The 15,365-nt window shown below is 45.6% G+C and overlaps 1 protein-coding gene across 4 annotated transcripts in view; it reads left to right on the forward strand.

The window, feature by feature from the left end:
• Positions 1-4,838, forward strand: part of MOSPD2 (motile sperm domain containing 2) — a 38,718-nt gene extending 33,880 nt beyond the window's left edge. The window contains exons 14-15 of one of the 4 annotated variants that reach the window (XM_012730382.1): positions 1,805-1,907; positions 4,046-4,171. In XM_012730382.1, coding sequence (XP_012585836.1) covers positions 1,805-1,907; positions 4,046-4,087 — 145 coding nt within the window. In that variant the 3' untranslated portion in view covers positions 4,088-4,171. Of the gene's footprint in view, positions 1-1,804; positions 1,908-2,465 lie in introns of all 4 variants that reach the window. The other 3 variants (XM_004689867.2, XM_012730381.1, XM_012730383.1) reach the window with 3 other exon arrangements.
• The last annotated feature ends 10,527 nt before the right edge of the window (positions 4,839-15,365 follow it).

Raw genomic sequence — 15,365 nt, forward strand, 5'->3', positions numbered from 1 at the left:
TGTGTGTGTGTGTGTGTGTGTGTGTGTGTGTGTGTGTGTGTGTGTAAAGCTGATGGGTTTGAGCTTGAATTGTTTTTAGTGGGAGTGATAAAATATTTAAATTTTCAAGTTATAGGAATGCCTACTTTTTGTTTACCAGGTGTATGTCAAAGGTAGGGCTGTGGAAACATTGAAAGCTTAAGGAACACTGGTAGTAAGAAATGCTGGAGGTTAATTTGAAGCTCCTATGAGATAGTTCCTCAATTGGGGAATTGGGGGGGTAATATTAAGATCTGAATACCATATGAAAACTTCCCATTGAATACTGTGGGCAGTATATGTAAATGCTTGTGTTATTTATAGATGCCTAGAAAAGCAGAACGATGCAGGGGAGGCAAAAATTTTCCCTCTAGTCCAGTTTGGCTGAGATACCCACCCTGCCATCCCTAGTAAAAGACAGATTTAACAGGAGAAAAGTCAGTATCATGTACACCTGTGAACAAAGGTGAGCCCTAGGTAAAGTGAGCGACTCTGAAGTTGAAACGGCCAAAGGCTCCACCTTAAATACAGTCAACAGCCATACATAAAAGATGATGTGGACTGGTGGGAAAATCAGCTGATGCCAGCACACTACTGGAGTGGGACTTTTCCAGAACTGACGACGAAGGTTGAGGTGACAAACACCCCTTAGGGACTGAAACTCCTTCTAACACACCCTCCTGAGAACTGGCGCAGTGAATCAAAGAGTATGCGGCTCAACACATTCTATCTCAGATCCCTAGCCTATTCAGCGGTGCCTCGTGCGTGCCAACCCTGCATCTTCTGACTGCTAGAGACCAGGGAAACTACCTCACTAGTATCAAATTCATGCTCTCAAGACACAGAACAAGATAAAAGGAAAATTTACTTTCCCCTAAAGACAGAGGATACAGAGAAGAAAATAATGTCCATCTCTGGAAGGAAAAAGAATCAGTAGGAAATAGAGGTCATGACAAAATACTTTACCAAAGCCACTATACCCCCAAGAACTACTTGACACAAATCTTGTCTTGCTAATCTAAGTTTGGAAGGGGAGAGTCAAAGTAAAATTGGACTACTGGGCACTGCACCCTGAGACCTGGCAGGCCACCCTGGGCTAAGGGTCTCCCCTGTCTGCTGGCTCCAGCAAAAGTATGGCTGGTCTCCACCTGTAAAACAGGGGAAATCATTTTCTCTCTAAGCTTTTGGTTCTTAACTGAGAACCCTCTGTACTAAAAGACAGCTTAACAGGAGAAATACAAGTGTAATGCTATGTATACCTCCAGAGACCTAGGATCAACTCCCAGGTTTTCAGTAGCTTCTCAAAATGGCCTAAGCCATTACCTAAGATAACACCTTCCACTAATGACAAAAGATGATACTAGGGGTTGGGCATTGTGCCCAGTTATGGGAGTTATGAAGCAAAGCTCAGTAAACAAAGGCAAGATTGTTAATGCAGATTCAGGCCACTGCCTTCTCCTTTGGTAAAGTGTTTGTAGGGCTTTAGTCATCCCTCTCTCTGCACTCTTATGATGGAGACTTCCCTTATGAATGTCCCATAAAAAGGGTAATTTCTCAGTGTCTACTGCTTCTTAAATAACCAACTCAAGATAATTCTTATGAAAAGAGGCAAAGTTTGGAATGATATATTCTGCTCCGTCCACACTGAGGTTAGGTATATCCATCTGGGGCGAAAACCAAATCTTCTGCCTCCTGTTACATACACCAAGCGTTTCACTTTTTTCATCTTTCTGTACTATAAGTTCATTAAACATTGTAACAAGTAGTTTCCTTTGGATGTTCACAGGTTAAGATGCCACATTGTTGAGAGCAGTAAACCAACTACTCTTACATTAAAAGACCATGCTTTTAACATATCAGATAAAGCCAGTGAAGATATAAATCTACAAGTAAGTGTTCTTTCTTAAATAAGAATTGTTAATGCTAATCAACACTAAAGACCCATTTTTTCCCCCGCTGACATTAAGAAACGCTTTGGCATAAAACACGACAGAAAATCAGAAGTTGTAGCTTCTTTATGGAGGGATGGCGATGGCAAGCTATGCGTTACCTTCAGAAACCTAACTTTCTTAAAGCTTTGGCCATTGTCATTTGGACTCAGGACCATATAGAAAAGCACATGATACTTTGGGGAGTATCGAAGAATCTGGTCTCATGGAAGAAGTACCTGTGTGCACTTAAATCTGAAAAAGACAGGGACTCAGCAGCTGGTTCCTTTCTCGGCTAGAAGAGTTAGACCTTTGCAACGCAAGAATGTGCAGATACACGTCTGTTCGCCAAACCTAATTTCTCACGATAGTTCCAGCTTCCGGTCTTTCGGGGTCATAACAAATGTTTGATATCTAATATTTGCATTTGTGGAACTTCTAATATTCCTGTTTGTCATTCACTTGAGTCATGTGCTGTTTTTACTGATAAAAATCTTCCATCCTTTCCCCCCTCTTTAGCTCAATCGTTTACTAGAAAGCACTAGGAAGCTTGAAGACCAACTCCAGCGTTGCATCCAGTTCCAGCAGCTGCTGCTCTCCTTAACAGTGCTCTCGCTTGCTTTCGTCATCTCTTTCTTCTATTTGCTGTACAGTTAAAGAAGTGCTCCATAGGAAACCTGGCGCCTCGTTAATTAGCTGGAAAAGTAACAGCCCTCAACTTCACCACCACGCTCCTGACAGTGCTGCACGGCTGTGCTCCTGAAAGGAGAGACGCAGCACTTCGGGCCCAGATACGCGTCTTAAAAATAAACTGCTAGAATAAGGAAATGCTGACGAAACTGATGATAAGAGACTATCTCTAGTTAGTAAAGGCATATGTGTTATATAGCTTAAGTATAATTTATTTCTTCCTTTTGATTTGAATACTTTTAAAGCTCAAGCTTTATAATGTATATATGTTAGCTGAACTGAAATGTGTAAGTAACATGCTTCACTGCAGCCAAAACAATGTCACCTGCTTTTTTGGACAAATTATAGCTGAGCCAACTTAGTAGCTTTTGTACACTATGTAAATAGAGAACATGTATATTGAGACAAAGTAATTTATGTAATCATGACTTTGTAATTTTGAGAATTATTTCCAGGTGATAGTTAATATTCCTTGGGAATGTAAAACTAATGCCAAACCACCTTCAGCCTTTGTTTCTTATCTGCATTCCTTAATATCCTGCCTTTTATTAATCTTGAACTTTTTAGGAAGACTTTGGAAATCTGAGTTTGGTTGGGATTTTTCTTTGAAGTCTGCTAAAAGTGTCCAGAAGAAAAATCTCTTCGAGCCCACCTTCCAGCCTTCTCTGCCATTTCATTTTGCTCATTGTGGCTGGACACTGACCCTTTGGCTGCATTTATTACAAAGGCCTGATGCTCTCCAGAGGCCTGATTCCCCACTGCTCCATCCTCAGCAGGTTTTCTACAGGAAAGGAGCAAAGTAAAATTTTTTGAAAAGTTAGTGGTCGAGATATATAGTAATAGTTTATATTTCCGTACCTGGTTAAAAATCAGCCCTGAGGAGGAAACTGGACAGAAGATGGGAGTGTCTGTAGGGAGGGGAAATCCCATCCAAAGTGTCCGGTCTCTGTGGAAGAGTGAAAGCTAAAACTAATGGTGCCCGTGAAGTCTGCATCCCAGGAGTCCTTGTCTCGCTGGACACTCTCTCTGCCTTTGTCAAAATAGCCCTGAGGATGCTTCCTCCACTCCTAAAGTGATACACTGTGCAGGACCACAGGCAACGGCAACTCGTGTTTTCTTATTGCCATGAACAGTTTCAGCCCATCCATGCTGGTTCACATGTAAACCTACTTTTCTGAAAGGAAAACAGTCTGGCTGTAAAATAAATTCTGAGTTTTGATTGAGCTGTTTGGAGATTTTTTTATTATCCTTGAGTGTAGTGTTGGTGGCTCTCATCTTTAAAGTTGATGATTCGAAACCTGAGTTGTGAAGAATATTCAGCAGCATCCCTTCAAAACTGGCCTAGGACATAAAGCCTTAAAAGGACACTGGTCTGCTACTCTGTCTTACTTTGGGTTTTTCTGTTTCAGTTTGCCAGCCCCAGACGGGAGAGAGACTGCAGCGCACCCTGAGCCCTGCCCTAGTAACTCCTATTGCGCACGGCGGTCCTATATGCTCCACGCTGGCTCTAGTATCATCTCGTCAGCTCACCCCAAAGGAGATGTTTTGTTCCTCAGCCAATAAATGAGGAAATAACTAGTCAAGTTTGGCCATGTGTTGTCCTAACAGTGTCCCTTTAATGTTTCATGTGAGACTATGTCTGCGCACTAAGCTGTCCTTCCTTGGTGTCTGGCCAGTTGAATTAAACATCGTATCTTGTTAATGTCTGTGTGTCTGCTAAGTGTGACCACGCAGAAATACTAAAAGCTTAACTCTCAGAAGCATCCAAACTTTACATTTGCCTTTGGTTAATGATATAATCACACTTGATTTTATTCTGTCTTTACTTGATTTTATCACATGTGTACGCTGACTACTGTCAAAATAGTACTGAGGATTTTACAGTACTAAAAGTATTTTTAACCACATCATGACCTGTTCATGACCAAACTACCAAGGACCAATATTTAGATTGTTTTCACTTAGCAATGGAAATTAAGATTTTTCCATGAAAACATCAATGAGATACTAGGTTGATCTGCAAGCAGCCTAAAAATGTGTTTGCTCCAACTTCATACCATAGTTTTTTGTATCTTGCCACTAATTTTGACTGGATTTAATAGCACTTTATTGTACAATTGCAAAAAATATATATACTAGAATTGTTGCCAGTGTAATTTCTCTAATGTTCTGGTGCTTTTCATATATTTTCAGTACTCTATTACTAGATTCGTATTTTCTTTGTATAAATTGATCAAAAGAACATGTTTTCTATTTTAATATGTTTAGAAAAATAATTACATTTATGAAATAAATATCATCAGGAAAACCTCTGGTCTCTAATTGATAAAGCATCTTAAAATCGATGTTCAGGCTGACTCTGACCTTTTCAAGAGCACATTTCTTTCTTTTGGACCCATTCTGCATTTTATAAGGACAGGCTTCAAGGTTCGCACAATGCAGCTGTACACCATGACCTGCGTGGTGTGGCCTCAGGTCAGGCTGTGGCCGTTTGCCTAGACAGCCCTGGGACAGCAGTCACAGCTCAGGGCTCCTGGGAGGAACCCGGCACTAGAACCATGTAGGTTATGGGGCGCCCCCCACTCCCCAGACACCTGGCTCCCAGGCACCTGGGCATCTCAACTCTGGAACCCACACCGGACATACCTAGACAGCAGTGCTACTCGGCTGCCTTGAGTTCTGGGATGAAGCAGAGCTTCCAGTCTGAGCAAACTGCTCCTCGTTTCCTTCTGCTGCCACACCCACAACCCTTCAAACCAGACACACACACACAGGAAACTGATGTTGCAAAACTCCAGCCATGACAGTTTCTCTTTCATCTGTAAGAGCTCAGTAAAAACAGTGCCTTTAACATCTTCCTCTAAATTGTCCTTACTGAGATCCTGTGTCCCTACACTATGTCCCGTGCCATGCAAAGTAAGATCCATCACTTTCACATGTCAAAATATTTGAGACTGGGCCCTCCCTGGTGGCACAGCAGGTTAAAGCACAGCACTAGGAAGCCGAAGCTAAAGCCACGTCAGTACAAGTTCAATCCCCAGCTCCGGAGGTGACCACGTTGTGTGGCAGACCTCTCCTGACCCGCCCACTGCGCCCCTCAACTGTGTTTCAGTTAATCTGCCTGTTCTGCTCCCCACTCTGTCTCTGGTGAATCCTCTCACCGCCCCTGCACCTCTGGCCTGTACCCCAATTCTGTATGCATAAATAAATAAATATTTTTTAAATATTTGAGACAACCAGTTTAACTGGCAAGAATATAAATCCACATCTCCGTGACCCATGGGGGAAGTTCTGTGCACATTTTCAAGTCTCTAGGGCAACAAACCTTGTGCATACAGATAAGGAAAAGAGAATTCTTTTTCCCAAGGTCACAGAGCTGGCTGGCTTCAAATGCAAGAGTTGGACACATCTCCCAGATCCATGCTTGTCTGTTAGAACCACCCAGAAGTGCCACGGCTGATAATAGTTGAAAGTACTGAGTGGACAGTTCTGAGAGCTTGACCTTCACCTAAGAGCAGGAAGTGAAGAGATGATAGAATATTTAAGGAGAAGCACAGGTGACAAAGTAATAGCCACCCTAGACTTCCTCAGCTAGAAAATCAGGGTTCTCAGCAATCGAAGACAACGACAGACCTTTCTTAGGAAAAGGCCAGCGGGTCCCTGTACAATTCACGTTAAAAGCGGGTTTTGGTGCAGGGGCCCATCAGGCTCCTGTGAGGGTGCAGCCAGCACTGCAGAAGGGAATCTCGTTGGGGGTGATGCTAGTTGTCTCAGCCACAGTCTAGCGACCTCAGCGAATCGTGTTTTTTTTTTTGTTTTTTTGTTTTTTTTTTTAAAGATTTATTTATTTGTGCATACAGAACTGGGGTACAGGCCAGAGGCTCAGGGGCAGCGAGAGGCTTCACCAGAGACAGAGTGGGGAACAGAACAGGCAGATCGACGAAGTACACTGCTGAGGGGAGCAGCGGGCGGGTCAGGAGAGGTCTGCCACGCCATGTGGTCACCTCCAGGGCAGGCGGGAATCGAACTCATGCGGAAGCGGCTTTAGATTCTCAGAGCTGTGCTTTAACCCGCTGCGCCACCAGGGAGGGCCGCGAATCGTGTTTTACAAAGCCAGAACACACAGGTTCTCTGTGGCCATGTAACAAAATCGCCGCAAACAGCATCTGGAATTATCCAGCAGTCTACATGGCGGGTCCTCTGCTACAGGTGTCATGAGGCTGAAATCAAGATGTCAGTGACTGCATTCCTTGCTCAGGGCACAACTGGAGGAAGGTCCACTTCTGGGCCCTGGCAGAACTCCTTGCCTGGACCGTGAGACAGAGGTTCCCCATTTCTGACTGTCAAGCAGGGGGCTCCTCTCCGCTGCTAGCAGCCAACGCCAGGTCTCTGCTCTGTGCCGCTCCACATGTGATCCCTCCATTGCACTTCCTACTTCCAACCTCCTCTTTCAGGAGGGCCTCAGGCCAGTGGAGGGCTCACCTGATTAGGTCATACCCACCCAGGCCAAGGCCAATCTCCCTTCTGATGACCTTAAAAGCAACCGATTTAGGAAGCTCAGTGGCATCGGCTGGCCCCCTTCTTTCTGTAGAAGCTAACGCAATTGTGAGGGTGCCGCCCATCGTCCTTCACCAGCCTCGCCCCTCCCTGCAGCGGGGAGGGTCACCTACGGCATCTCTCAGGTGGGACCTTCCTACAAGCCCATGCAACCTGGCACCACCTTTCCTAGACAAGGAAAGCAGAAACCAGAGTCCGAAAGCAGAACCCAACCTCAGCCTACATTAGCACTTCGAATTCAGAAACACCCTGTACAGTAAGTCCTCACTGAAGGGTCGTCTGGGACAAAACCAATTTTGCCACAAGCTCTGCTACATGATAGTTAAGGCACAAGGGCATACTTCTGGGCACAAATAGGCCTACCAGCAAATGTTAAACAATAAATTGTATCCAACTGGGGGGTTTAATTCCAACCCGTTTATCCTCAAGTGGTCAGAGCCTGTCTTGGCAGTTCAGGGCACAAGGTGGGCACCCAACCTGGATAGGGCCCTCCCTCGTGGGCATGTCACACAGCCACACGCTCTCCTACTGGGGCAATGGAGGCGTCAATCCCTCAGATGTATAGCTCTGGGATGGGCCAGCAAACCCACCAGAACCAAACGGGGTAGGGAAGACTCGGCGCAGACTGTGAGCCAGGCCAGGGGTCTTCTGGCTTGTTGCCCAGGAAATTATCACTCAAGAAACGAAGCAGAAGCGGGGTCCGGGGCCCAAAAGGCAGGCGCAGGAGACAGTGCCACAGAGACAGACAGTGCATCCCCATCACAGTGGGCTTTCTCGACTTTCATGGCTTCAGCTCACACAAACATTCAAACTTTTATGATTAAACTTGAGGGGAGTATGATACCATGATTTTAAACATTTATTCAATCATAAAATCTCCTGAGAAACATGCTCATGATGTGTTCATGTCCTCGGGCAAAGGGGACTTCCTGTAATTGTGTGCTTTTGTAAATGAAGTGCCAGTGAAAAACAATCAGGTTGTTTTTACAACTTTCCCTGTTCTTTCAGAATGATGCATTCACTTCAGTTCACTCATTTCAATTAGATTTCTGGGACCTAAATATGCCCTGTGTAGGTCATCATGTGAAAGCTGTAAGAAAGGAGGACTACCGTTTCCTGAGAGCACTGCCTCATGGAACTGGCATTTCTACTCTAATTCTCTTGGATCAAGATCCAATGCCTGGAGTTCCACTAACCCAGATAGCCCGCTGCACATCGTCAGGTCACTCTAGAGCTCTTTGTGTATCCATTTGTATTGAGAGATCTCACTGATTATCTGATTCATTTTTTGAAATCATCCAAAGTGTCCTATTGCTATTTATTCAATTGTTCCATAAATTCAGAGTTGAGGCCTTCTCTGGTGGTGTGGTGGATTAAAGCGCAACACTGCAGGTGAGCCAGCTGCTTCAGTGTGAGTTCGATCCCCAGTCCCAGAGGTGACCCACATGACACAGTAGCCCACTCCTGTCTCCTCACTGCTCCCCTCAGCAGTGTACTTCGTCTATCTGCCTGTTCTGCTCCCCACTCTGTCTCTGGTGAAGCCTCTCATTGCCCCTGTGCCTCCCTGTGCCTCTGGCCTGTACTGCATAAATAAATAAATCTTTTTAAAAATTCATATTTTAGGCCCTCCCTGGTGGTGCAGTGGGTTAAAGCACAGCACTAAAAAGCTAAAGCCACTTCTGCATGAGTTCGATTCCCGCCTGCCCCGGAGGTGACCACATAGTGTGGCAGACCTCTCCTGACCCGCCCGCTGCTCCCCTCAGCAGTGTACTTCGTCGATCTGCCTGTTCTGCTCCCCACTCTGTCTCTGGTGAAGCCTCTCACCACCCTGAGCCTCTGGCCTGTACCCCAGCTCAGCTCTGTATGCACAAATAAATAAATCTTTAAAAAAAATTTCACATTTTAAGATAACAACAACGAACTATATACCAGAGACATTTTATGGGGGTGGGATGCGCAATGGGATAAAAAAAAATGGGGTTGGAGGGTGCACTGGTCTACAGTGATGGCACACGGGTGAATTGGTGATGGGAAATCCACAGGGATTACAACTGAGACAGAAAAAGGCACAAAATGATGTAAAAATAAACTTATATTATTAAAAAATTTTTCAGATTTGACTGCACCTTCTCCCTCCCTCTTTCCCTCCCTCCCTCCCTCTCTTTCTCTCTCTCTCTCTCTCTCTAATATATTTTTCTCATTTCTGATTACAAGAAACTTCAAAACTTCTATATTCTGCCTGTTCCCTTTCCTTATTGGATCCGGGACTCTAACAAGAAGTAACTCATTTTTCTTTCCCAATCCAACACTCCTGTATCCCTTTCTGCACCAAGGCCTCTGATACCACCATGAAGTCATTTCCTGTGGTCAAATGTTTGCCCTGAACTGCTTTGCCCACCAACATGTAAATTTGTTTCAACGGTTTCCGTCAAATACCAAATAAGTGTCCTTAGTTTGCAAAGCTAACACCCGAAATGTGTTTTGCCACCTATATGCCCTGGGCTAGAGGAATGGATGAGGAAAATGTGGCCTAGTACACAATGGAATACTGCTTGCTGTAACAAAGGAGAACCATTGTCATTTGCCTCAGCACAGATGCACCGCAGGGGCCATGGGAAGTGAAGTTGAGTGGGAAGGAGCAAGACAAACAGTGCAGGCTTCACCTAGGTGTGGCACAGAGAGAACCTAACAAACGGTCTGACTGATAATACCCCTAGAAATCTGGGGAACGAGGCAACAAGAGGGGAAAGGATAAAACATAGTGGGAAGGGCCACAGCAGACTCAGGTGGGAACTTTGGGTGCCCACGTGGTGGGTGTGCCGTGGGGGACACACAGCAGAGCAGCTGTGTCTTGTTTCTTTAATCCCATACAGAATTGTAAACCAGGAACTTGTAAAAAAAATTTTTTTAAATGTCAAAAATTTGCAAAGTTTTTATTTATTCATATATTTTGGATACTCTTCCAAAATTCTAACTCAGGCTCCAGCTATTTCCTTTTGAGGGTGGAGAGGACAAGGCTATTACGAAGGACAGAACAATAGTGTGACACATGTTTTGTATGTGACTGAACTGATTAGTTTCCTTTTCCTCAACTTATGTACAAAGCAATGCTTCCTTGAAAACTCAGTATTTACTGCTCTGAGCTGGACAACGGCTTAAGATCTCAGCACTAGTGCGTAGGAGGTTAGAACCCAAAGTCAGCACTTGGGGGGGGGGGGTCAGGGAAGAGTCCAAACTCCCCTCGACAGGCACGAGAAAGGTGCCAGCACAGACGGAAAGTGACCCCAACCTCAGTGAGTCCAGACTTTCATTTTAACACCCCTCAAGTATCCAGTTTGCGTTCACTTTGGGAGTGGGTGGACAGTCAAGTTGTCTAATAAATATGTATCTTTAAACCTAGAATCACCAAGAGTTTAAGAGGAACAGAAAATGAACAGAGCCAGCCCCCTTTACTCCTGCACGCATGGTGAATGGGACAGACCCCTTCCTTCCAGCACTGAAGGCCCATGTCGTGAGGCCACTTGCATCCTTACGGCTCAGTCAGAACTGAATGCTGGTCTACCTCTTAGACCTCTAGAGAAAGAGTCCTGGATGCATCTCCTTACCCCACTCCCTCCTGCACCTAGTCCATCGCTCGAGCAACAGGGGACTGGGCCTCTGAGGCCCTGCGGTGACCTCCCTGTCACCTCTTCCGGGGGCCTGCATCAGCCGAATGTGCAGTGAGTCCTCCAGCGGCTCTGGGCTACACCAAGCACCAGCTGTCGGAGACCAGCTCCTGCTTTTCTTCTCTGGCCACCCTCCTCCATCAGGTCTTTTAAAGATGTTCAAGTTCAAAGTGGGCGCTTTCCTTTCTCCCCATCGGCGATGCCCCTCACTCAGCTGCCGTTGCAGGCCATCAGTACAACCCTCAGGCTCTCCAGCCAGGCCTCCTGCTCCGTCTCACAAGTGCGCGAGCCCCACACTCAGCAGCTGTGCGCGCACATCACAGCATGTTACAGACTCGGTTTATGCCCACACCTGGCCTTCCAGTCTCCACCTCAAAGATGGCGCCAACTCCATCCCTCAGGCCTGCCAGAAACCTGGACTTCTTCCGACCTCCATGTCTCCCCTCCACTGCCACCCCCTTCCTCCACCTGCTGTATCTCTCACCTGGACTCATGCCGCAACCTGGTGGGGGGCAGGGGGTTAGGAGGCTGGGGAGTAGGGGGCTGGGAATCCGCTTTCACTGTCCGCAAACAGTTCTCCACATTGTATTCCCGCACAACTGACCCTATCACACCCCAGATTAAGCCCCCTGAGGTTCTAGGCTCGCCCCCCACCCTCCCACCCGTTGTTCTAACTTTTTGCCCCACGATCATCAGGTCACATTTACCAGTAGAACACAGCTTCCGGCAAAGCAACTACGTCGGGGCCACGGGAAGAGCGCAAGGACAAGAGGCTGGTGGTTCTCAAAGAAGCTGACCAGCCGGTCGGCACCCCCAAGGGCAGCGCCGGCAGCCTGGCCACCATCTCCCCGGCCTCAACAGGATGTTCTTTTGGTCAGTGGTCATGGACTCACCAAAACACCAGGTGCCTGGGCTCCCCCAGGTGCTCAATGAGCAGGATGCGCCCCCCAGCTTTTCTTACTCTACTCACCTCCCAGCGGAGCTGGCTTGGCCCCTGCATCGTGCCAGGGCGTGTTCTCGGGGCCACCAGCTGCTCCTGGGCTGCACTCCCCAGTAGAGTGCTTTGCACCCCACAGCTTTCTCGCCCGGAAGCTTTCCATTGCCATCATATTGAGAAACACGAAATTAAACAAAATTAATTCCCCCCATAGAATTTCTCAGATCCTTTAGTATACAAATGTGCAAGACACATCTTCACGACGGTCATGTAGTATCTCCCAAATTCATGCAACCATGGGATCCCTTTTTCAAGCAATGTATTTTGGAACTAGGTTCTCTGAGAAAAAAGCTTTGGGAAACGCTGCCTCGGGAGACTGAACGCCTGTTGCTTATCATCCCAATCTGTGGTAAATTTAAGTCATAGGCAAAGACCATGCTCAAGGTCAAAACACCCTGACACACACACACACTGAAAAGGCCAGTAGCCGTTTTTCCTAAAGTCCCTCAGTAAAATTCATCGAAAGTGTTTAGGACACAGACAATCTCTAAGACATCCTTACACGGCTTTGCAGGCCAGGTCCTACTTCACCCTGACAGCTAGATGGTATCCTCACTACAGCCCGATCGCACGTGTCTGACTCTCCCTTCCTTCGTCCCACACCAGACAGGTATTTGTTCTCGATGGCTCAGTTCAATGCACCTGACTGGCAGAGGGGCTCACCATGTGCGCCGGCCCATTACCCCTCTCCACGACAGGGTTTCAGAGGAGGCGCACAAAAGCTTTGGGCCTGAGTTTACAGCCGGTAGGAAGCCAGTGCCGCCAGGAAGCCCCACCCCCACCGTTGTCTTTCCTGGACTAAGAGGAAGTCCCAGCAGACCTCAGGCGCATAAGGAGAACGCTAACTCAGGGGGTTTCATTATACACTCTAAACGTGCGCGTGTTTAAGCTCTCGCGGCACCTTCCGAGCAGCGGCCGCCTCCGCTGCGCTCGTGGCCTTTCCTTTTTGAGTATTTTCCATCTTGAGTTTTCGCCAATGACAGAAACTCTACCGAGTTTCGCTTTCACTTACATCTTTGAATTTCAATGGTTCTGGCACTGATCGGTAGCTAATTATACCTATAAACCCTTCTGCTTAAAATCAATATATATTGTTATTTGAGAATTAAGGGGGAAGAGCAGGGGAGGAAATCTGTGAGCTACCTATATATAAACTTTTTTCTTTTTCTTTCTTTCTTTCTTTCTTTCTTTCTTTCTTTCTTTCTTTTTCTTAACCCAGACACATCTTTCTAATGGTCTCTTTGACTCAATTTTAGGTGAAGTTTCTCCATTCCTTCTCTTGCCCCCCGTGTCTCATTATTCGGTATTGTATTTTTCTGCTTGCCATCAAACAGCATACATAATACTATGAGACTATTTACTTAACAGTCCCTCAGCAAGCATGACCTGGATCAAAAGCACAGTTCAAAGTGTCATGGTTTCTGAAATGTGTATGGGAATGTATAAGGGGCTCTGTTCCCCCTTAGCAAGGAGCTGGGGGAAAGGCCATTATGACGGTGACTGAGCGCCCCCAAAGAAAACAGCACTTCTGAAGCAAGGCCTGGCAACCTAAGAAGTCAATGAACAATCTTTTCAACTTGTCAAACATGCACTCCAAGAGGCAGGTATCAATAAAAGAGGAGCCAGCGTCTGATGAAAGCAGGCTGAGGGCAGAGCTGAGGGTAAAAGCTTCTCAACTTCTATGATGCCCCAGGTCATGCTGGTGCTGGAGCACCTGCATCTCACTTGCAGTAGACGCCTTTAAAGATATCAGAAAAGGCCATCTAGGGTCCACCCTAGTCCTCGTGAATTGGGGTCGTCATGAAGACAAGGTCACCAAGTGCCCGTGTCAGGTCACATATGCACTCAAGTTTGAAAGCGCCCAGCTAAACGATCCCTGTGCTTTTTCTCCAGTCCTTTTTCCTAAGGGTCTTCCTATCTCATGTATTTAATCATCATGCCTTTGGCTACCACAATTGTGATTAGAAGCTATTATGACTTCGCATAGATTTTTCTAGATAAATGGTTTGTGGCCACTTATAAATGGGTTATAGTGAGTCCGTGTATTCCCTAGACAGAACTAAGCATTTCTGAAATGTTCTTTAGGTGCTGCGTCCTATGGAGGCACAGTGTGACAAAGAGAAAGAAAGCCTTTATCCTCAGGGAATCACAGTCTTCAGGTGGGTGATGTAACCTACAGGACATGATTTACACAAAAGGAGCCATTTTTTACATAAAACCTCTTCATTTTATACTCAGAGTCAAGAGCAGAATACCACTGGCATTTGACAACTGACCTTATTTACCCCAAGAATCCACAGATTCCAAGTATGACGAGCAGAAGTAATCCTATGCAAACCTGGCATATCCTAACAAAACATTTAGCAGGTTAGGACAAATAACCACGGGGCAAGTCAACCAGCAAATCTACAAGGATGTTTATTCAGGTGAGTCCCTGCTAGCATCTGCCCAGGTGGGAAAGTTGGGTTGCAGAGCAGTTTTCGGGTATCCATCCCACCTGCATAGGTGTGTCCCGTTATGAGCCTGCTGAGGCAGTTACACACGCTAGAGTGAGGGCTTCTCATGCCTGATAGGGGCGGAGGGACAAGTGAGACCAATCTCTAAGAAGCAGATGTGACAATAGCTGACCTTGATCAAGCAAATCTGAACGCAATGTAGGGATTCAGTGAATGTTTGTAGAAAAAAAAATGAAAACACCTATCTGCCTTAGGGAAAACAGCTTAGAGCAGCAAGCAGAACATCTCTGAACTGGTCTTGAGGACATTAGTAGTGATCGAATCACTTCCATACTGCTAAAAACACACCCCTGGACAGGATCCATCCTGCACAGTGAAAAAATAAAGGGTATGCGCTGACCTCTATTTGGCAGGCCCAGTTTGTAGAACTGTTGTTCTGATCACTAGTAATAAATGTTTCATGTTTATTCTAATTTCTGAAAGCACTTTGATATGCAACTTTGCAAGATGAATTCAGATGTCTAATGCTCCATTTCAAACTAATGGATGCATTTAATGTTGGAAACCCATTAGCAAAACTGTTCCCCATTCTAGGAAACAATTATTTAATATTCTGAGGCTCTTCACAGCACATCTAAAGAGTCTCTTCAACAGGTGCTATTTACAACTTTCTGCAACATAGGTTCTTGGAAAAAGAAAATACTCCTATACTCTCTCCTGGCACTCATAAGTGAATGCATTTTATTTGGGTACTACCTAAATATATTTTCTTTTGCTGGATCTGTGAGAACATTCTGTTTCTTATTTATTCCTTTAAAAGTAATAACTATAACACTACTAACTCATCTCCTTTTATTTTCATTCTATTTAAAAAAAAAATTCCTGAAACTAGGGCTAGTTACCAAGTATTCCCAAAACAGAAGACAAGGACAAGTTTTTTTCATTATGATTAGGCACAAAGAAATGCCATTGGATGGATAGATGGGGGAAAGAACAATTGTTTTGTGTGATGCAGCAACCCTGTTTAACACCGTTAGGCCAGAGTTAAAGGCAA

Source organism: Condylura cristata, unplaced genomic scaffold, assembly GCF_000260355.1.
Source record: "Condylura cristata isolate star-nosed mole 26May11 unplaced genomic scaffold, ConCri1.0 scaffold00027, whole genome shotgun sequence".
NCBI lineage: Eukaryota > Metazoa > Chordata > Mammalia > Eulipotyphla > Talpidae > Condylura > Condylura cristata.